At 42.0% G+C, this 23473-nt stretch overlaps 2 protein-coding genes across 7 annotated transcripts in view; one reads left to right on the top strand and one right to left on the bottom strand.

The window, feature by feature from the left end:
* LOC142061260 (uncharacterized) overlaps positions 1–5518 on the bottom strand; it is a 19283-nt gene extending 13765 nt beyond the window's left edge. Inside the window, exons 1-5 of the mRNA XM_075102079.1 lie at positions 5413–5518; positions 4317–4808; positions 3237–3319; positions 2559–2643; positions 1358–1484 (exon numbers count right to left, since the gene is read on the bottom strand). Coding sequence (XP_074958180.1) covers positions 1360–1484; positions 2559–2643; positions 3237–3319; positions 4317–4808; positions 5413–5518 — 891 coding nt within the window. The 3' untranslated portion in view covers positions 1358–1359. The remainder of the gene's footprint in view (positions 1–1357; positions 1485–2558; positions 2644–3236; positions 3320–4316; positions 4809–5412) is intronic.
* On the top strand, positions 4921–23473 carry CCNE1 (cyclin E1). Of its 6 annotated transcripts, XR_012662012.1 has the most exons (13): positions 5120–5530; positions 5644–5734; positions 5973–6041; positions 12545–12687; positions 12768–12903; positions 13737–13883; positions 14701–14796; positions 15149–15283; positions 15375–15486; positions 15573–15730; positions 16556–16936; positions 18782–18852; positions 21116–23473. XR_012662012.1 is itself a non-coding variant. In XM_075101479.1 (11 exons), exons 3-11 carry the CDS (start codon positions 6006–6008, stop codon positions 16676–16678), a joined length of 1086 nt encoding a protein of 361 aa, XP_074957580.1. In that variant the 5' UTR covers positions 4921–5275; positions 5644–5734; positions 5973–6005; the 3' UTR covers positions 16679–18061. The 6 variants fall into 6 exon arrangements, 4 of the variants coding, with proteins under 4 accessions (XP_074957580.1, XP_074957577.1, XP_074957579.1 ...); XR_012662013.1 differs by lacking the exon at positions 5973–6041 and having other exon boundaries at positions 5147–5530; XM_075101479.1 differs by lacking the exons at positions 18782–18852; positions 21116–23473 and having other exon boundaries at positions 4921–5275; positions 16556–18061.

The raw sequence follows: 23473 nt of genomic DNA, 5'->3' as shown, positions 1-23473 counted from the left end.
TCTTATGTTCTCCTGCATATACCATAGGAGGCAGTTGTGGGCAGGTTTCTCTGCTATATTTTCCTACAGTAATATAGCTACGATTTGAAATGTTAACCTCTGTAATCCAAGTGATAATTACCTACATGTTTCTATGCAGAATACTAGTTTATTCGGTCTCAACTGTTATTAAATTACAAATAATTTGAATTCCAACTATCATTGTAGTTATAAGAGTAATAGTCTTGAAACCTTTCATTTTTCAAAAACATCAGTGTAAAACATGTACTGGCAACTACCCTTCCAGGTACAGAGACAAAAGAAGGGTCAGGAGGATCAGAACAGCAATGAATGCATCTCCAGAGACACCATTGGAAAAAAGAGGCAAACCTAATATTTTGTGTGGTAAGAAGCACCATAATATTTGCAACTCAGTGTAATATAGTTTTACTTAAATATCTCTATCTTTAATGTCAGCTACTCAAGTAGCTACATCTAAGTAACAGCAACTAGTAGTAATGTGATCTGTATCAATGAAATTAGGGGGAACTTGTGCTCTATTTTCTGGCTACAAAGTAAGCATCACCCAGGCTGAACAGAATGAATAAAAGTTGAATATATATTTTGCATTTTTCTTAAACAAAAGCAGATACAAATTGGAGGGATTGTAATGCCTCATAGCTTGCTGCTTATAAAATCTTGCCTAGGGAATTTCATTGTGTAGCAACACACAAGTACACGGCACATTTTGAGCACAGATGGCTTCCTAACTGAGCACTCTCTTGTCCTCATTACTCCGCTCTAATATCACAAGTCTTTCATATTTATTATGTTAAGCTGCTGATGTGCCAGATAAGTCACCTTTTTCTGAATATACTAGGATTTACTTCCAAGTGTGATGCATATTGAGAGAGCAAGACCATATACTTTATTTTTAAATGTTAGCACCAAGTCAAGCAACTTGAGATAATATATAAACATCTAGTAGCAGCAAAATGGTTAAATATCTTCTTAAATTCTACTGTAGGCAGCATTTGGAAATACTGTCAGCAGAAACATCTGTGGAAAAAATCTTGAAGTTTCTAGCACTTCCACAAGAAAAACAGACAGCTTTTAAGTTTGCTTGGAGTACTGAGGGGGAAACCCAAATATATTACAGAATATATTACAGAAGCAGGATAGCTAGTTTGGAAGAGTGGTGTTCTCTGTGCAAAAGCCAGGAAGCTCCAAAGTGTCTGTCATGAAAACTTGCATTTCTGCAGAAAGTGTTCGGCAATCATACTGATATTTTATGGAAGCTCTCCTAATTATCTCTGACCTTTATGGCATTAGTAAAGTATTTGTTTGTCTTATTGCTGTAACACTATTTTGTACAGACCTTTAGAATGAAGATTGGTGTGGAACATATACTGATGTCCTTGTCACTTCTACAGGAAATAGACAAAGCATAACTTTAAGCCCTGAATTTGTCCAAACGTGTAGAGAAATGACTGCATTCTCCTCATCTGAAAAGTAGGTTTAAAAGTATATTAAAGTTCACATACTGCAACGCAGTAGGAGAAACGGTAAACCAGTTAGACCTGGAATAACAGAATTTATTACAACTGTTGAAAAGATAATGAAATATAAAACCCAAATTAGAATTTTGTGTTAGTATTCATTTTAAAGCCTGTCTTCATGCTTCCAGCTTTGTGCATGTCAGCAGTGAAAGTAACTGCTCCTGCACCCTCCCTCACCTTTAGGTATACTTGGTGTTTTCTCCCTCCTGCTAAATGTGTAATTACTATGTAACAAGTGCTGCAAGCTGGGGCAAGGGCTTTAACAGTTACAGATCACTTGTGTAACCACTGCCTCTAACTTAAGAAGCCAGAGACCAGTACTTGCCACTCTTCCGATGTAGGTCAAATCACATTACACCTCATGTTGATACTGTAACTGTAAAGACAAAATATAACATCACAGTACAGAATACAGAGCTTTTGCACACCTGTACTTTCAACAGGCATGAAAAGGAAGAAAACTTACTCATTCTGTACAACTTGAAGTTAGAGATTATTCTTACTGGGTGGACATCTTGCACATACTGAATTGGTTACTTTCTATAATTCTGGTCTCAGGATTCTTTCCTAATTTAGCCTGACTAGCACAGCACCCTGCCCATAACCTACTTCATGTGACTTGTCTTGCATTTTGACCTTGGTCTTCTGTAATTTAGACTAAGCTGTTACATTCAATTTTGTTCAGTTGGTAACAGATAAATCTAATTTATGGCATTAAAAAGGTTTCAACTTGCTTCTTATTAATGTTTTGCAGAAAACAGCAGCTCAGAGCAGTGACTACTTGCTCATTTAAGACATTTTCAAGCCTTGGACAGTAGGAGACCACTGTACCATGCCAGAAAATGTACATAATACTCTACACAGGTCAAAGAAAAAGCACATCAACACCCAAAGCCAAGGTGCAATGAAATGTTTAAAACATATCTGACCTTTCAAAAGGACACACACCCTATTAAAATGTACTGACCTATAAAGATTACAACACCACTTTAGGTCCAACAGCAATTCAGTCAGTAGTACCTGCTTCTTCTTGCCTCTGGATGAGACTGGCCTTTTGGACCTCCTCTTCTAGATGCACAAAGCAGGCATGCTTGCTGCCAGGGGGCTAGGATAGAAGGGTTAAAGAGGGCAGAAAAGGGACTAAACTTTGCCTTTTTTTTTTTTTTTTTGTTAGAATAATCTGCACTGTTTTGGTACAAACACAAATGTGGGGCTATCCTGTAGCCTACAAGTGATTGAGGTACATACGCGGTGTCTCAGCTGTGCTGTGACTTCATGAAACCAGTGTTGTACAGAGCTAACACAGTGGCTTGTCAGACCGGATGACAAGCCATTCTACAGCCAGATACCTAGAACATTAGCAACCATCTGTATTGCACTCAGTTTTCGCTTCCCCTCCCTCCCTTCAAATTGACTTGATTCTTAGCAATTGATGGTAATCCAACTTAAGAAACTTGTACCGCACAATTTGAATCTAAGCTGTTTCAATTGTTTTGGGTGCATGTTATACTTATTTTAGGTTTTGTAATCTAGAAGGCCTACGTACTATGTTGAAATAAAAGATGTGGATTTAAACATCTTCCTAAACTGTGTGGTTTAAGATGCTTTTGATGAATTATAGACTCAATTTAAAATATTGACTATGCAGAAGCAGCTTTGTGCAAATGCTGCCATAGGAAGAAGGAAACAAAAACTTACAACTCCAGCATCCTTGTAAGATTCTGCCTTTTGACAAGCTTGGTCAATGATGTGGGTCAATGGAAGAGAATTTCTTGGTGTCCCTGCAAGATAATACTGCTTACCCCAGGGCACGCACAAACCAAAACCACATACAGTAACAGCTTTCAGGTTGAATAACTATAGGGACTGACATACTGAAATAGGGAGAAACAGGCTAACCTTACTACAAGGCTGCTGTATCTCCTTTTGACATGCCTTATTGGCATCCCTTTCCTTAGCTGAACTTGAGAGATCTGCTGTACCATTCAGCTCCTAAATCTAATTCACAAACTTGAGGAGTATCTGCTATAATCTTTTATTGTACTGGGTCAGCTCTTAGCTTGTTACTCCTGTACTTATTATAGCTTATCCTGCATTAGGGATGCCCCACGCAATATAACCTATGGCAAGACCAACCTCTAGGTCTGCAGAATACCTATGCTAAACACCAGTCAATTTAAAATCAGTTAAAGCTATCTTAAACTCTAATCTGCAAGGTTGATTGCATCTGATCTTCACTATAAGTAGGCAGAAACGAATGTGCACGGATTTTGTTGGAGTTCAATGGGTTTCCCTTAAGATCAACTCCAAAGTCTTTTCTGATACTTGGGCTCCCAAAGCCAGGCACTGAGAATCTGAAATGGGGACTGCAAGGAGCCCTCTGACAACTTTGTTAGATGGTCTGATTTCACAGCGTGGAGAAAGCTGGCCATAGTACCTGGAGACTGCTTCTCCAGGTGGAAAACCTGGAGCATGGTGAGCTCTGGGCACCAGCCTGTCAAGGGGAAGCTCAGCAGCTGTTATCAGCTCTGCTTACCCTAATCCCCTGGAAGGGGGAGATGAAGCGGTCAGGGTGGAACAAACCCTGCCTGTTGCCTGGGTGTCCTGATGCCCCTCAGGACCTTCGAGAGCTCTATCCAACATCGACCCTGTCCCAACGCTCATTTGCATGATTCATAACCGCTGCCTCTTACACCTCAGCAGCAGAGAGGTCACCAAAACCAAGCTCCTGTTTTCTCAGCCTCGCTCCCCAGGGAAGGTGTCTCCTGGCTCTTTTACCTCTAGAAAGGAGAGACGACGAAACCTGTGGCGATTCGTGCGGGGCCCATAGCGGTGGCTGAAGGGACAGGCTTCCAGGGGAGCGGGCGCTGTCCGGGAGCCGCAGCCGGGGAGAGGGCAGCCGCAGGCGGAAGGGCCCGGAGCCGCTGGCGGGAGGGCCCGGTCCCGCCGGCTGGCCGCGCTCGGGGCGGAGGGGAGCAGCGGCCCCGCCCGGCCGCAGCTTACCTGGCAGCGCTCCCACGTGCAGCACCCCGACAACCGCGCCTTCAGCCGCCCGAAGAGCCCGGGGACCCGCATGGCCTGAGGGGAGGGAGGGGACCAGTGAGGCCCGCGGGCAGGCCCCAGCCGGCCGTGGCGGTGGCCCGCCTGCCGCCGCAGACAGGCCGAGGCCGATGCCGATACCGGGCCCAGGCCCGGGCCCGTTCCCGCTCGCGGGCGGGGCGATGAGGGGCGGGGCGGCCCGGTGCCTCTCCTCGGCTCCCCTCACCTCACCTCAGCTCACCCCGGCGGTGTCCACCCACGACGGCCCCGCGCTGCCGCCACTGCTTCCGCGTCGGTGCCGCCGGCCCCGCCCCAAGCCCGGCCCCAGCCCCGCCCCGCCGCGGGATCCCGCGCCCCGCGGGGCACTGCGCCGTTCCTCCCGGTCCCGCCAAGGGCCGGCGGCGCCCCGCCGCGCCCCCCGCAGACCCCGCCCCAGCCGGGCGCCGCCGGCCCCCGGCGCTGCGCGCGGGGCCACGTGTGCGGGCGGGGAGGCGGCCCCGCGCCGCGCGTTTAAATGTCCCGCTCGGCGCGGGCCGCGCTGTGCGCAGGGACGGGAGCGGCCGCGCCGTGAGGCAAGAGGCGCCCAGCGGACCCCGCCCGCTCCATACTCCTGCTTTGCGCCCCGCCAACCCCGCTGCCCGGTGGGCATCTACCCACCCGCCCCCCCACCCACCCGCCCGCCCCTTTCGCCCGGGAAGGTACGGGGCGGCCGGCGCGGTGGTGAGTGAGCGAGCGAGCGAGTGAGTGCGCGGGCAGGGGGCTGCGGGCGCCCCTGCCGCCTCCCGGGGTGCTCGGCCGCGGGGCCGTCCCGGGGCTGCGGCCGCTCTTTCCGCACCGTGCGCCCGCGCTTCTGCGGGCCTTCGTGGGGGCTGGGGCCCGGGCCTGCGGCCGCTCCCTGTACGGCACTCCACTCCCCCCGACCCGGCCCAGGCGGGCACCATGCGCCGGGAGAGGTGAGTCCGTCGGCCCCGCCGTGCGCGGGGCCCTGTAGGCCGAGGTCTCCATCAGGCGCGCCTGAGGGGCCTCCCCGCGGCCGGGGCTCCCTTAGCTTCTCCTCTCTTGGCAGCGACAGCGTGGAGGAGAAGGCTACCGCCAAGGGGGACGGGGGCGCGGAGTGTGCCGTGCGAGCCCGCAAGAGGAAAGCCGATGTGGCCACGGTGAGTGCGGGCCCGGGGGCCCACTCCAGTGCCCGCAGGCCGGCGCCTGCCCCGCCACTGGGCTTGGCCTCCGGGCCCTCGCTGCCTTTTGTTGGGTGGCTGGTGGCCATGTGGTGGTCTAGGTGTTGGGTGGGCGGTGGTCTGCTGTGGATCCTGAGGGACCGGGCGCTCATCACAGTGGCTAGCAGTCACTTGTCCTGTGGTCTGTACTCCTGAAATTATATATTGCATATTGTAGTTCTTGCAGGATCCTGATGAAGAAATTTTTAAAATGGAGATGACTAGAAAAAAGCAATATGAAAACCAGGTAACTGATGTGGCTTTAGATCATACTTTTGTAATATTACTTAATCCTATTATTATTTTGCAGTAGTTCGTTATTATTATAACAAATGTGGTACAAGAGAGATACAACTACCACATGCTGCATAGCAACGGGTGAGGGGGACTATCAACCCTGGCTGATGAAGAGTGAAACACGTCAGGTCACACAGGTTGCTTTGGAGTCTTTGAAAGAGATGAGGCCTGTATTGGTCTAAAATATTATGTTAGTACTTCAGTATATCTGGCTGTCCTGGGGTTGCAAGGGTGCACCTTACAAACACCTTAATGTGCATTTAGGCCTACATGGACAGACTGCGCTGACCTCTCTAGAGAGCTGCAAGTGTACAATCACGTACTTACATGCCGTATATTGCAGGCCAAAGCACAAGACACTTAAGCATAGAAGCAGAATAATCTTTTGCGATTGTCTTTGCAGCAATGTCTCTACATATCACCTGGAGGGTGGAGAGGAAGGATCCCTCATTCCTTCCACCATCAGCTCTATTCCTATTGATAAGTGTCATTATCAGACTGACCGAGAGTATGAGGTTCCTGATTAGAACTTTGAAGTTTATACTGGATGCTAATATGGTAATAAAAGAGGCCTCATTTTTCTGCAGAGCAAAGGGATAATTTCTGTAAAGTCACTTAGCTGTGGAAATCAAGCCTGCAGTGGATGTTAGTAGCGACCATTGCCAGTTTTCTCAGTAAGACATTTAGAATGATCTGAGTTACAAAGTCAAAACTAACTTCAGTAGTGTCTTCTTGCTCCCTTAGTGTCCTTCCTATAATCTTTGAACCTGAGATGCTACTGATATCTTTATTGGATGCTATGTTTTTATATGGTATTGAAAGCATGATGCTTTTGTACATTGAGATGCCCACACTAAATAAAACAGAATAGCTTGTTTTCTGAAATAAGTTTATTCCCCTCTGCTTTTGTTTTTTTTCCTGCGTGCACACATGCTTGCTCAGTCACTGTCAGTAGGATTTCAGCCTGTTAATGCACATGCAGGGTGATACTTAAGCTGCAAAAGTCATGATCAGGGAGTACAGACTGTACTCATTTGGTATGCAAGGCTATGCATAATGTGGCACATCTAACCAGAAGTGGCAGCTGCAAGTTCTAAGACTAAAGTGCTACCATAGCAGATGGGCATCATTGTTTGGAACGGCCTCTGCTTGTTGCAACTGCATATACTAGTTATCAGTCAACATATTAAGCAGGGCTCAAATGGTGAGCATTTAATGAGGGGATCTCTCTTTCCCTTCTGTCTTTCTTTTGTGCAGTATATTAAACTAATTTCTCACTTCTGTCAAGGAAGAGCTGCCTGTCCTTCACCACAGTGCTCTCTTTCATTAAAAGATTCATTCTGTTTGAGCTGAGCAAGAGCTTCTTGTTTGTGTTTACTGCATAATAATAAGGTATTGTTAAAAAACCCTCAAGAGGGATCTGATTTTACCTTCTTCCAGAAAGCCAGTGGAAAGAAACTTGAAGTATATTTTGTATACGTTGACCTTCAACTTTGAAAGTAGATAAAGACTTCCAATTTTTTGTTCTTGTTTGTGTTCCTGGCCTGGTGGCCATTCAATGTTACTTTGGGAATTGATAGGTAAACGAAAATTGAAATAATTCAGGCAGTAGGCATGCAAAATACTTACTTGGGAATTTTTCAAGTTAAGTTTAGATATTGGTTGGATTTGGCCCCTTGATTCTTTAAATGGTAAATAAAATGGGTACCTGTGTATCCATCCCTACATAGAGAAGGTTATTTGTTGAGACAAAGTAGCCAGATTGTTAGAGGTCTGTTTAAAAAAAGCTAACATTTGGCTGCACAGCAGCAGCTCTTCAGTCTATGGTGTAACACAAGCTATTCTCTGATACAAATTGCCATGGGCTACTAATGAGAATATGTTTACGGTTCCAGCAGCAGTATAACAGGCTTGTATGATAGCCAGTGAGATAGTTATTCTGTTGAGGCACAACAATTCTAAAATGCAAGTAGCTATAAATCCACTGTAGCCTATACCACATAACTTCTACATTAAATAAATTGTTTACTGATGCTAGTTTATGCACAAGGCAAAATATCATAGTCACATCCCACTTTATGGCATCTTCATAGTCAATTCATTAGTTTGCTTCTGTTGAACATAAGGCCTGAGTTCTTAATTAGGATGCTGTTAGCCTTTATATGATGAAAGGGTGGCTATATCATCAGGTTTGTGACAGCAGAATATTGCATAAATTCTGTGTTTGATTTTAGGGAACTGGTGCTGCTGTAATTCTGCTAGCAATTCTCATATTAATTCTGGCTGCTTTCTGTGTATGGATACACTTCCAAGGCTCCACGTAAAACAAAATTCATCTAACTAGATTAGAGTCATTGTGCGATTGTGATACAAATTACATGGCCACCTCCATCTAGAGTGGAGAATTGAATCTAGAAGTTAGTTTCTTTAGATTAAACTAATGTTTTTGGGTGAAAATAAGATGGAGTAAACTTTCAGGAAATAGTTTTGATCGATTTCTCACTAGACATTTTTCCAGAATCCAGTCTTACTGTTGTCAGAATGTTCCACCTAACTGGCTTGAAAATATTGTCCAAAAAGTTTCTTTAACTAGTCTAGATTATCTTTGGAAGATCCAATTTTAAAAACAAAACAGAAACTCTCAAAAACAAATTGCAAGTCTTCAGACAAACAGATAAAGAATGTAAACTATATCTAGGTTGAGAGCTTGACTTGTCCCAAATCTGGGGCAGGACAATATTCAGACTTTTTAGGAAATGAATAGAAGTAGAAGCTCCTATGCTATTCAGAAAGAATTGGAACAACTTAATGTGAGTTGCTCTTCTCTCTCCTATTTATTAATTCTGGAATCCCTTTCCCATGGCAAAGAAAAACCCAATGCTTCAAACTAATGCATCCTGTGAGTGAAAAATGGCTAGAATTATAGGTCTTACTATTTTTGATGGGCAAACTACAGCTGCAGTCTAGTAGTTGGTGCTGATGTCTTTGTTTGAGGTGCCCCTTTTTAGGGTGAGACAAATAGGCCTATCCCTATCCTGTTCCTCTGCCTTTGACTTCCATGCTGAAATCCCTCTGACCTTGCTGCTTGAATGCAGTTCTGGGTCACCCTCTTCCTCTGCTTTCCTGCTGCCCTCCTTATCCAGGGTCTGTGGAAGCTTGTTACGGTGGGTCCCAGCTCATGCTGAGATGCACGAGTGTTTCAGCAGCTTGTATTCTTGGGTGTGGCTGCCTCAGTGAAGGCTCTGCCTGTAACCAGTAACCCCAATGGCTGCTACCTGCTCCATTTTGTGTTTGGCCTATGTGCCTGAAGGATGTCCAAAAGATCTGTTTAAATGAACATTTGATATATCAGTGAATGATGACACACTGCAGAAAACTGAGGTGTGGGAACATTTAAGCTTTAAGAAAAACCCTGACCTCTGAACTCCTGGGTTTTCTTTGGAGCTGTATAGGCTTGACTTCTCTGATGGACTTCTTTGGTCACCTTCCTTCTGCCCTTCTTGGTGCTCCTTCTCCTAATAAGCCTTCTCCATGTCCTCAGTTCAATTTCTCTAATCTGTATCTAGTCCTCAGGTCTGAGATACAGACCTGTATCTCTGATCAATTGTTCTTCTTTCTGTGTCTGGAATATTAGTGTGGGTGTCACCAAGATTTCTTGCTGGGCTCCATATAGATATCAGGATGCAGTTTTTCTCCACTGATTTTTGGTTTGCATCCTCCGTCAGATCCTAGCTACCTTAGAAGGAAGCCTAGGACTGTAGGATTTCCTCCATTAGGCTGCACAGATTCTCTGTAACATCTGTTGCTTTTGGGCAGCTTCCTGCTTTTGGGTTGGCTCTGTGCAAGGCCAAAGGAAGCTCTTCATGGTTTCCTCACACCCTCCCCACCTTAAACTGTTTCTTTTTTCAGTGGTTGCTCCTATTTCCTCACAGTTACAGTGTGATGTAATGCAGTTTCTTGATGTTGTTTCTTAGTTTTGGTTGAATGTCTTGCTAGATCTGCTCTAAAGACTCAAGAGTCTGATTAATACTCTCATTCCTTCAACCAAAATCCATGCCACAGCTATGGTGTTCCCGCATGCTAATTTAGACTCCTGTCTCCCTTCCCGGTAGCTTCTTGCTTTTGAGGACCCTACGCATTTGCTTCCTTCTTGCCTCTAGCTAAGCTATATGCTTTTTCTGTTGCTTGCATCTTTTCTGCAGTCATCTTGGTGAGCAACATTATCTAGTGAAAAACTTTTTCACTTTTTATCAAAACACTGAAGAGGCTCTTGGCACTTGGTTTATATTTCCTTATAGAAGATTTGGGGGTGGTGAAATCCCTTAAATCAGTTGTCATTGTTGCCACTGTGTAGTATGTGAGGTATGTACTTTGGTTAAGAACTCTGTGGAGCAGATCCCTTGTCCTTCAGAAGCTGCTGGTGTAGTAGGCATCTTTAGATGTGTATTATATAATCTACTGCCTTTCTGTTGATTTGCTGATAAGGCAGCACTTTTCCAAAAGGTGTTGGCAGCTGGGCTTGCTGTGCAGTTTGGAGGACAAAGTGTGACTAAAATCTGGTTTTGAAGGAGGACAAAAATTAACTTAAAGCAATGCTGATGTGACACTTCCATTCAAACTTTCAGTTCATAAGGAATCTGTAATTTTTAAGATAAAGATACTATTCCCTCTTTTTGCCTTCCCCCACCCAAATTAAACTGTGGCATGGCTGGGTATCTAGCTGTGCTAGATTTACCCATAGAACTCCAAGAAGAAAAACTACCCATTTGTGTGTCAGTAACTCAAAGTACGAAGCAGCCTTAGCTGTGAGTGAACTGTGAAATGTGCTTTTTGTTTCATCAAGTCAGTGGTTTCTGTTTCTGAAGCTGGTGCTAGGAGGTAGCCGTTATGCTGAAAAGTGATGTCATCTGTAGCATGGACAGGGCAAAAATCAAGTGTGGAAGCTTCTTTGCAAGAGGCAGAATTTCACGTAGAGCATCTTACTTGTTGGCACCTAATGATTCCTGTGATTTGGTTTTTTATTTTTAAGCACATTAGGAATCTTGTTAGGGAATTTGTCCTTTTAGTGCTGCAGAGAACAGATCAGTTTGCAGTAAGATGGCTGACTTCATTGTTAGGCAGAAATGCCAAACTTTACTTTGCTTAGGCATCATGACATAGGTCTGGCTTTGCATTCTACAGCAAAATAAAACAAGTAGTATTTTCATGGGGAACTGTGTGAAGCATACACCAAGACCTTGTTTAACAGACTTAGCCAGGAGAAAGGTAAACCCTAAACTTAAGTTCTGGTCCAAATAAAAGTAATATGATGGGTGAAATGTCAGATGTCTGTGGACCTTGGCAAAATTCTGTATATGAAATGGTCAACTTGATATTTTAGTGGCAATTGCTTATCATGTACTTGCTTTATTCCGAAAGCAATTGGATCATAAGCGCTTTATTTTTTTTCATATTAGCACTGCAAGATGAATGAGTAAGAAAAATTGTATGAACTACTACTTTGTTCATTGTCAAGGTTGCTTTGCATGGAACCATGACTTCAGGCATTGCATCTACATATTACTTACCAGAAATTCTGACCTTGTATTTGTGTAATTATAATCACAAATGGTTTTTAAAGTTCTGTCTGCTTATTCTTTACCTGAAGGCAAGCATCTTGCTTTCATGCAAACTGTTTTTGATCAAAACAAAATGTAACATGACAGTAGGGGACCCTGACTTGATTATTCTTCCATGAAACAGTTGTGGTCCTTCAAAAGGAGAACAGGGTACATGTTCTTCAGCTTTAGTTGCAAAGTTTCTCTAATGTGAAAATAAGCAACACCTCTCTACTCAGTACTGGTGAGGCCACACCTGGAGCTCTGTGTGCAGTTCTGGGCTCCCCAGTACAAGAGAGACTTGAACATACTGGAAAGAGTCCAGAAAAGTTCCACTAATACAATTAAGGGACCAGAGCATCTCTCCTATAAGGAGAGGCTGAGGGAGCTGGGACTGTTTAGCCTGGAAAAAAGAAGGGAGATCGTATCAATGTGTTAAATATCTGCAGGAAGGATATAAAGAATATGGAGCCAGGTTCTTTTCAGTGATGCCTGGCGATGGGACAAGAGGAAATGGACACAAACTGAAGTACAGGATCTCTGAACATCAGGAAGCACTTTTTTTAGTGTGAAGGTGACCAAGCACTGGCATATGTTGCCCAGAGAGGTTGTGGAGCCTCCATCCTTAGAGACAGTCAAAAGCCATCCAGACACCACTGGCTCTAGGTGGCTCTGCTTGAGCAGGGGGGCTGGACAAAATGACCTACAGATGTCCCTTCCTATCTCGGTGATTCTGTGCAGTTTGAAGAGGTAATCGTAGTTTCTGTCATAGTTTCTTGCCAATGTGTTGTCTTCTATTTACAGCTAAAATGATTATTTAAAAAGGCAGTGTAAAATCTTGTGTTTCATTTAACAGCCATCCTGCAATAATGTTCACAAAAATGCCCATATGCTGATTCCTACTCCAGATAAAGATGATGATCCAGTTGGTGTTGACTGTTCTCACTTTATACATCTAAGCGTTGTTCCAACTAGAGCTTCGCCGTTGCCAGTTCTAGGGTAAGTGTGCCATTTTGCTGCTTCTTGCCTGCCTTCCTTTTGCCTTATGATTAAAGACTCAACATATTGATCTGTTGTAGCTGGGCAAACAGAGACGATGTATGGAAAAACATGATAAATAAAGAAGAGATGTACGTGAGGGATAAACTTTATATGCAAAGGCATCCTCTCCTGCAACCTAAAATGAGAACAATCCTTCTAGACTGGCTAATGGAGGTAAGCTTTTCTGTGCTTTTGAGTATTTCAAGTGTGCTTTTGTCGAAGTGTATTAATTGTCATTAGTATATTTCATGATCTTTGCATAACCCATTTAGCACTAGACACCTGTCTTCATCTGAAAGTTTGTCAATTAATGGCACCAAACTTCAAAAAAAAAAAATAGATTGAGTCGATGGTGTACAAACTGACAACATATTCTGATATTCATTTAGACTGATAGTGGATAATAGTCAATTTGTCCCTAAAGTTTCACAGTGTAAGCTTTTTAATGTCATGCTGCAGGTAAAGGCTTCACAAATGATTATGAAAGGCACTGTAAAAAGGAAGGTGTGGTGGCTTAGAAGCCAGATGCATCTCACAATGTCTCTATCTGTTATTGGCGGTTAGAATGTATTACAACTCTTCTGTCCATATATGAGCCTTTTGCTGTTTGGATGACTTGGTGGCATAGTCTCTATTCTTAATTCTAAAGTATTTGTGAGAATTCTCTCTTTTAAGGTGTTGGAATGATGCATCTTCGCAAAAATGAGGAACTGATATTCTGACATTGTTAGAACATGTACTTGCATTTCCTAAAAGGGTTTTTCACTCTGATCTTTTTTTTTCCTTTGGGGGGGGCAGGGGCATTACTGTAGTGGTAGTCATCTTGTGTTAAAGGAAACTGTTTAAGCTCGTGCTCTTAGTTAACATGTTACTTCACAATAGCAGTGAAGCAGAAAGCCAATATTAATTTTGTCAGTTCTTGTTGGTTTTGTATGTACATCTGTAGCATCTGTTCTTTTACTCAATAACACTGTTCTTGACCTTTGTAATCTCTGATGTCTCTCCAGGTTTGTGAAGTCTACAAGCTTCATAGAGAAACTTTTTATTTAGCACAAGATTTCTTTGATCGGTTTATGGCAACACAACAGAATGTTGTAAAAACGCTATTGCAGCTTATTGGCATCTCTTCTTTATTCATAGCGGCAAAGCTTGAGGTAAGTGTCTCCAGCTTTACTTGAACATAAAGATGTGAATGGACAGACAGCACCCTTATTGTACACTAGATGCATTTTGTCAGCCTTTATGGAGTTTGTTTTCAGCTGGGAGACAGAAAAGAGATCCTTTTTTTTCCTTTTCAAAATTCCTGTTTTTTTTAGAAGTGGCTAAAATTAAGACTAGCTAACATCACAGTATATCTCTTTAAAGGATAGTCTTTTCAGTGTTAGAATAAATCTAAAGCTTTTAATTGCAGTTGCTAAATGAGTTTTTGGCTGGCTGCTGTATACAGAGACCACTTGTTGCAATTCTGTTGTCAGTGGAGTACCTACTGGATGCTAGTCTAAGCTATTCTTTATTTACTGGAACAAATTGAACTATTAAAATACATAGTGCTTTTTAAGTTCTTAATGCTTGTCTTTTAAAAGGGCCATTATTCTTCAATATGTTCTTCTCAAGCAAGGGATAAAAGGCATTTTCTTTAGGATGTATAAAACAAATCTTGATGTCAATTATGATACCAGCTCAGTGCTGCTGTAGTCAAACATAATGCATGTTGTACTGATCCATCAAAAGTGAAAGGTGAAGGCTATGAGCAGAAAGGTTGAAAAAGACATCTGTCTATATTAAAGGCAGATAAGAATGCCATAAGTTATGATGATGTGGGGTTGGTTCTTTTTTCTTTTCCCTCTGTTTTGAAATGCTGAAGAAGTGGTGGGTGGTTTGGTTTTTAGTTTTCTTATTTTTTTTGTTTAAGCACATGAGACTAGTTACAATCTATTCCACAAATTAAATCCTTGATCTCCTATCTTTCAGGAAATTTATCCGCCAAAGTTGCACCAGTTTGCCTATGTTACAGATGGAGCTTGTACAGAAGATGAAATCCTCAGTATGGAATTAATCATTATGAAGGTAATATTTCAAAGTGGAATTAGTTCTACTTTAGTTTTTAAAAAGTATACCATAATCAGACTAAAAGCAGAGAGCTTGTTTAATCTTATGTGATGCTGAGAGGCATTAAAATACAGTGTTCTTTAGGTAACAAGTGATTTAAAGCATTCACCAGTCTGTGTGTATTAACAAAATGCATTGTTCACCCCCCCTATCAGCAGGAGGAGGTACAGGAGAGAATTAGATTTGCATGTTTCAAAGAAGCTCTGACCAACTGGAATTGTAGCTTCTGATCTGGAGTAAATAACGTTGCATGGTTTAAGTTGGGAGCTCTTTATTAATACTGAAGTCTTGTGCATATCTACTCTTTCAGGCTCTTAACTGGAACTTAAATCCACTGACAGTTGTATCATGGCTAAATATTTACATGCAAGTTGCATATTTAAATGAGCTTTATGAGGTATTGCTGCCACAATATCCACAGCAAATATTTGTACAAATAGCAGAGGTAAGACTGATTTTCTTCCTTCAAATGCTGTTTCACCTGGAGAAAAAAAATGTCCTTGTGATTGACTTACTAAACATCTCATGTCGTATAGCTCTTGGATCTCTGTGTGCTTGATATTGGCTGCTTGGAATATACATATGGAGTACTTGCAGCTTCTGCTTTGTATCATTTCTCCTCATCTGAGCTGATGCAGAAAGTTTCAGGTATTGGCATTTTATAAACGAAGTCTAATGTGTTTACAAACATTAAGTCTTCATTCAGGCAGATAAGCATATGTCTTGTCTTCCAGGTTATGAGTGGTGTGAGATAGAGGAATGTGTAAAATGGATGGTTCCATTTGCAATGGCTATAAGGGAAGTAGGAAGCTCCAAGCTCAAACACTTTAGAGGTATAGCTCCTGAAGACTTGCACAATATACAGACGCACATAACCAGCTTGGATTTGCTGGTATGTATGGGCATAATGAAGACAAAATCTGTCTGTAAAATCCCCTAAATCTTTTTATTTGGTTAGAACAGACAGTAAATTTAAGTGAAGCATTATCAGATTGAGATTGAGTGTATTCAGATGATAAAAGGCATCAGTTGTTCTCCAGTTGCAAAATTCTTGGGACGGAAACTTGTCTTGGGACTGACTTGTTCAGTATTTAGTTTAAAAAGGTGGTTTTGACTTAAGCCTCTCATCTCAAACGGCAAATAATTACCCTAGGAATTGGAAGCATGTTTCTTTTTGGGACACTTCAAATATTGTATATTAGACCTTTCTCTATAGGAAATACAGGTCATACACCTTGCCTGATAAAAAAGAGAAAATGGACTGATCACTTGATACTGATCTTGTGGGACTGTTACATGAGTGAGTGACAAGAAGTTGAGCAGGAGTGGTTTTTAGCATGAGAAACTTGCAGAGGATCAAAATCTAACTACAATTTGTTGAACAAATCTAAGCTATTTGCTTTTTTCTATTTAGGTTATGTAATTATATAGAAATTAAAACTCTTCCTGTTCAGTTGCTTCTGAATTTTGCTTTCTTGAAGATAAAAGTACCATAATGCTGATGATCAGATTCCAAAAGTTAATACTGGTATCTTGGAGTTTGTATTCACTAGCTACTGTGTACTGCATGATTTATCAGTTACTGTTGGTAGTAGATACAGATATGCATTCCTAGATCAGCAGTCTATCAAGTTATAAAACACTGAATTATACTGATCTGTTGCATAGATATACCAAAGTATAGAATTTTATTTTTTTTCCTCCCTTGTGCTTTCAGGACAAAGCTCAAGCAAAACAAGCCATATTGGCTGAGCAAAATAGAACTTCACCTTTCCCCACTGGTGTCCTTACACCACCACAAAGTAGTAAGAAACAGTCTTCTGGACTGAAGCCAATATGACTACAGAAACTATTGACAGACAATTTTGCTGAAGTGCCTGTTCTGCTGGTTCTAACTCCTGCTCCATTATGGAAGTGCTGCCAGTGAAGTTCATAAGCTTTGATGGAATCTGAAAAAGAAACCTTACTTTTTTCATGCCAGAAGAATTTTTCTATTTGAAATATTTTTATTGAATATTAAAATATTTTAAAGAAATGGATCAAGTACACCAGCCATTTAAAAGAACACCGAAGAGTGCTCCAAATGCTGCTACGGAGGGTGAGGCTTGATGTGTCCAATTGTTCAGAAAAAGGGCTTGATTAGTTACTGTGCCACTTGTCCTGTGGATAATCTGCAGTCACATTGTCCCCTGTTGACAAATGGGCAAAAAGTGCTGTGGAAGACAACATTTCAAAGCCTCTTTTTCAAATGGTTGTCTTACAACTTGATGCATTTTAAAAAACCCTTTATTGTAAATGCTGCTATGTCTCTGTATCCATTTTTAATAAAAAAGCTGTCTAAGACAGCTGGTTTTATGTATATTCCTATTTTTCTTTTAATTATGGTCAGCTAAGGTTTTTCAGACTGTGACCACTAGTAGTGTGGGAGTCAGGGATGAATAATGTAGTAACTATCGCTTTATTTATTTACCACTACTGGCTTATCAATTAAAACTTACTGTTTTGACACTAAAATAAAATTGTCATGTTGGGCTACTTTGATTTCCCTTAGCCAGATGCAGGAGGCTAGGGAGGGGATAATTAACATGACATGTATATGGGGAGTCCTTCCACAACACACTTTCTACTGATCAGTGTATGGGGAAATCCTTGAACTGGATTGCCTGGGTTTTTTATGCTTAATAGCAAGAAGTGATCAGTAAGAAAAACTACCTTTTCTTAAAACATAATCACTTACACTTTGGGATTTTGGCATAGTCTTTGACAACTAATTGTCTTCTGTGCAAAGTTGATTTCTGGAACAGTGTGTGCCTTTTTCAGGAAGAGTTGTCCTTTGTAAGGTCTGAGAATCTGAAGTCTTAGATGTTTTCTGGAAAGTCATGGTTCTGGAGAAAAGGGAAGTAGAGAAATAAATGTGAAAAATTATTGCCTGTTTTTCTCATGATGTTCACTTTGAAGGACTGTTCAACAACACTGAAAACTTTTGAGACTACCAGGATTCATCATGTTCTCCTGTAGATAACTTAAATGCTACACCCCTTATTTCAGGAAGCTCCTACTCTGCTGTTGGTTATATTTTTCTAAACATTAGTTCACAGCAAGGCTGCTTTTTAGTTTTTTTTTTTAAGTTATTCTCCTGTTTGCTCTTCCCTGACCCAGTATGCTGGTAAATGTTAAAGCTTTAATGTAATAAAAATGCCTATGGTAACTAACGGTAAGCAAATTATTTGGTGCTGCTGGCTTTTTTTCCCCTTGCAATGAATGATTTAAGTTCTGTGCTAACATAACAAATGTAAATTCTAGCTGAAGAAGTATGCTGGTGCCAGTTCAGAGAGGTTTTAATTTCTCAGAGAACTACATATCCTGGACAAATGAATGTTATGTTTGGCTGTTATTGAAAAAGTTTGTAACATTGGAGGAATTGTCAAGACACATTTTTGTACTTTGTTCCCCCCAGTTTTGTGTTCTAAATTTAAGGACAATAACTCTCCTGTAGGCTTAACTCCTAAATCACCAGCCAAGCTTCAGTACTAGTCCTTCTGCTGTTACTTTTCAGTGCTTTGCATGTGTTTCATCTGTTTCTAAAATAAATTTAAAAAATCATATTTAAACTGTAACGAGCCCCTTAAATGCGGGATTGCATTTTCTTTATAAACTTTTAACTGTTCAAGAAAATATTCTGTAATAACACTGCAGATATGATGGACTATAGCTTTCAGGTTAAACTAAATATAACTTTCTCATTAATGAATTAATCTATTCAAGAGTGAATGCAGGTGTTCCATGTGTTCTCAGCTGTGTGGGAAACCTGTAGCTGAGAGATATATATTTATCTATGAATGCAACTGTTCAGATAACAGGCCTCTTTCTAAATTGGATCTCTGCTTTAGATGGTAGTCCTGCTAATTTTACAACTTTTTTTTTTTTCCCTCCTCCTTGAAAGGTCAACCTGCTTTATTTTGATGGGAAGCAGTCTGTTCAGAGCATGGGGATCACAGCTTTGCAGCTTCCCAGGTAGGAATGCAATCATGTGCCAGACATGGTACCTTCCAGCAGGGATGACTTACCTTAATTGCTATTTTCTTACTTTCTCATCTTTATCTCATGCTTTAAGAATCTTTGTTTTCTGGTTGTTTGCAACACATCCTTTCTAGGGTAGCTTGAAAAAATCATGCACTGGTTGCCACAGGCTGAAAAGCATCTTGGGGAGGAAGCTAATTTTAAGTGCAGCTAATTTTAAGGAAGATAGTTGTCCCTATTAAAACAAACGCACACACAAAAAACCCCAACAACAAAACACCCTGTGCTCCCTTCCCCACCCCCCAAAAAAAAACCCCACCAATAAAACAAATCCAAAGTGGAGTTCCCTCCATACTGTGCCTGACAATCCTATTCTAAATTCTCTCTGGTCCTGTATCAATCTGGAGATAGATTCATGGGAGGTTCTGCCTGACCAGATAGCAGAAAAAGGTTTAGTGTGTTTACAAGTGGGCTGAAGTTTGTGCAACAAAGATGAGCTAATATCAAATAATATGTTTCTGCAAGCTGTCTCTGACTTTAAGCATGTTACCCTGAGAGGTGGGGAGAGGGCTGCAGGGGAGGATGGCCCCGGAGCAATGTGTAAGGCTGCTGTTCCTGGTGCAGCAGTGCAGGGGCTCAAAGGTGCTGGGGAATGCTGAGAAAGCAATTTAGCTGTGCATTGCTGCGTGCTCCTCCACTGGAAACTGTCTTTCCCTTTAATAGCTACAGACAAGTATAAAGCATGCTGCAAAGTAAATTGAATTCTGCAGTAACCCAGCTGGCATATGATTATCTTCCATCTACTGGAAGTTTTGTCGTAATTATGTATCAAAACCTCACCTTGGTCTGAAAGCTGGGGGCATCTGAGAAATTTTGAACAAGAGAAATGAATCCAGTACTAATTTTCTATTACTACTATAAAATTGAAAGTTGGTGCTACCTGTAGCTGCATTGAAGGAAATAGCCCCATATGAGTGAGTTGAGGCTGCAGTTGCGAGGAGGAAAACTGGTGAGCAGAAAGGATGAAGGATGTGGAGGTCCATGCTGTGAGTTTGCCAAATGCTAAGCTGTCAAAAATGCTGTAATTGCCTAATGGTAGTTAATAGAAGTAGTTCTGCATAGCTTGTCTCCCATGAAGCAGTAGGATGGTCTGTCTGTGGCTATCAGTTTCTAGGTCTCTGGTCAGCATCCCCTCTTGGTTCTCGGGAATATCCACACAAAGGATTTTATTACATCCCTGCTTGTGTGAGGTGGAGGTAGGTAGCTGGCACAAGTTTGCTGGAGTGCTTGCACAAATATTTAGCTAGGCATCCCATGGGAACTGTAAGCTCTTATAGTCCGGCTCAAGTTTCTCTGAATTCCTTGGTGCTGTTTCCTTCATGTACAGCACAGCTGGCTTGTCTCACAGCAGTAGCAGCCTGAATTCAGGTGGCTGGGCAAAAAGTTCTTCCTTCAGCTAGGCTGTGAAGTCGGACCTTGGTGCAAGTGTACAAGACTTACTGCAGCATTGCCTCTTGGGGGGTGGCATCAGGGCACCTGAACTTTAGCTTGGGAATTGCCAAAGGCTTTCCTCCAGACTTTAATGGGAATAACACCCAGTCAGGGTACTGCAAGGTTAGGTAAAGTGTGTTAGAAAAGAGTCAGAAGGCCAATGTGTACTGTGGTGGGGGAATTGGCAAGTGCACATGTTGACATCGGATGGACCCACTTCACCTTGTTTATTGGCATAAATCTTTTCTTATTTTGGGAATGTGCTTTTTCTATGTATTTAAAAACATGCATTTAAAACATGAGATGACTCATACCCTCATCTTCCAAACCTTCTTTCCTGGCAACCCTCTCCCCTCAAAAAAAGGGAGACGGTAGCATATACTGTAAAATAATACAGGTTTACCCAGGTGTTGCCTAGCCTTGAATTTGTCAGGGATTAAGCACAGCTCCTCCTTGCTGTCTGGGTTGAGATCAGCTTGACCTGGGGTTTTGTAATTGCCTGGAGATCTACTGCTCACATAAATAAGGGGTGCAGCTTTGTCATGTGATTCCCATGGCAGGAAGCAGCATGGCTCTTACATCCTCTTCTCTTCCTGCTCTTGCAGCATCGCCTGTGCTGCAGGGTGTAAACCTGCTGAGGGTGGGGTGGGCAGTCAAGGTGGAGTAACTGAGAGGTTTTATTTTTTTTGTGTCTGTAAGATGGTAGTGTGTGATGACTATGTACAAATGGGAAGAAGACTCTAATGTTCATTTCTTGCAATTACAGCACTTGTGAAACTCCTGTGCTTTGAAGTTCATGCTCCAGCAAAAAAGTTACTTGGCTTGGGTTGTTGAACAACAAGTATTTTGGTGATGGGCTCTTTCAGCCACGCTACCTGCAAGCAAGTCATATTATGTCTTACCTTTAAAGTACAACACCTGTTTCTCTACAGTTTTTGTCTGCTACTGACACAACTTTTACTTAATCGAACATTTAATTAAGACTGCAGAATATTATAATACTGTGTAATCTGTCTCCTTTCAGTCTCTTGAAATAATCAGTTCAAGCCAAGCCCAAAAGGGTAGGTTTGTATATGAAACTTGTTATTTCTGTGTATGGTGAATTTAAGATTGTAAAAATAAATAAAGCATTGTTTGCAGACTGAATAAAACCAGGGTTTTCAAAACTCTGCAGACTGGCGCGTCTGAGGGCAAATTAGATCAAATGGCTTTCAAGGACGGAAGGAAAACCTTTCTGATACCAGGGGACTTCAGTCCTACAGCTGTTGCCAGTTCAGAGGAGCAGACTGTTTATTGGAACTGCATATCTATTTGCAAACTGGTTTTGTTTTACCGAGCTGAACATGCTCTTCTATAACAAGTATAGTGAGATGGTAAACGTTATTTTATAATGTACTGATTTTTGGTGTTTCAGTAGGGCTGCAATAATATTCAAGGAAGAAAAGTATGAAAGGCCTATTCCCGTTTGTCTTAGGATATGTGATCATCTGAGATACAAGGAAAAATGATGCGCAGAACGTCACCCTAGATTTCCTCTTGCTGGTGGACCCTGGCTGGGTAGACCCCTTCTTCCTCTTCCCAGGAATTTCAGTTAAATATCTGTTTGTTTGAACTGAAGACACTGCCACCAACACATTAGGGGCGTGTGAAGTCCCTACTCCTGGGCGTGAGACTGAGGCCTTACTTCTGCCGACTGGTGCCTGTGCTCCAAGATGGGCCCACTAGCCTCTGCTCCTCTGGTCACCCAGCAAGACCTTCTCTTTGAGGGGTACATATTTCCTTTATCAGCATGTTTTCCTGTGATGTATTACGAGTCTCAAATGTTATATTTCTGACTTGGGCTTGGCTAGAGAAATAAGGGTTTAGTTGCATTCTTAAATTTCCATGAGCATTGGAAAGAGGAGGAGCTAGTAAGTTTATGGGCAGTGGCTGTGGTGGGGAAACGGTTCTCTAAATCTGAATGCATTTAGTGTCTTTCCGGCAATAGTTCAGCTGGTCTTCACTTTGTTTAAAAAAAAAAAAGCATTCAGCCACACATGTTAAAGGACTCTTAAGCAATAAAAGCAAAATCCAATGATCAAACATTTGGTTTTTTTACAAACTGTATACAACAAAGTTCCTTGAAACTGAAACAATACCGGTTTTAATCATGAGCTAAACAATTTTCTTGATAGAGAAAAACAACAAGCCTAAAGATTTTCTGGAAAATCATGCAGCTAAAGGCCATGCCACAGGCATGATCTTCCTGGTACTAAAAGCATACCTTGGTTATGCTGTATTTTCTTCCACTGGAGGAAGATTCTTTTGTTTTCAGTAAGGTCAGGAACCCAAACTAACTTGGTACGGATGTGAGCTTTCAGAAAGAAACCACCATACATGTTGATGGTGTAAGGATGCAAAATCCACTAAAGCTGAGAGGGCGAGACTGCTGCTGGTTAGCATGATCAGGCAGCACACCCCTGTGCTCTGGATCTCAGATTGTTGCTTTTTTATTTAAATATGGATGGGGGAGTCCCCATGTAGAGCTAAAAATAAGTGGCTCAGCTGGAAATTAGGCACTCACTGCAATGACAGTAAAGCTGTAATAAAGCTGTGTAGGAAAGGGTTTGAGTTCCATCCTCCTCCCCTGGCCCAAGGCAAGAGAAGTAGGGACAGCTGTGCTTTGCCAGGTTATCTTGTTCAGACTCAAGCTAACATGAGTTTACCTATTGCGTGCCCTGCGTGTAACTAGGATAAATGGTTTGAGTGTTCTTGGATTGAATCCCAGAGTAAGAACATCAGACAGAAAATGGTAATGTGGTGCTTTATTTTATAATTCCATGTAAGGTGTTTTGATTTTGTGTTTCTTCTTTGAGGGCATGGTGGGTGGGGTTGGGTACTCCACCAAGATGCTAGCCTCTGCAGCTCAGCACCTCAGCCAAGTTTTTGTATATGTTAAAGAATTGTTGACTGTGACAAGAATGAAATGAAAACCTTTCCCACCCCCACCCCCTGCAACGTTCATCTTCCAAGTTCTTACCAGATGTCAATGTAATATTTGTAATGTACAGTCAGAGTGAGGTTTGGTTGTTACGCTTCAGTTCAAGGTTGGTCTGAGAATAAACAAATTGCGCTCTCAGCCATA

This window comes from Phalacrocorax aristotelis, chromosome 8 (genome assembly GCF_949628215.1).
Source record: "Phalacrocorax aristotelis chromosome 8, bGulAri2.1, whole genome shotgun sequence".
Classification (NCBI taxonomy): Eukaryota; Metazoa; Chordata; class Aves; order Suliformes; family Phalacrocoracidae; genus Phalacrocorax; species Phalacrocorax aristotelis.
This window is presented reverse-complemented; position numbering and strand designations above follow the sequence as displayed.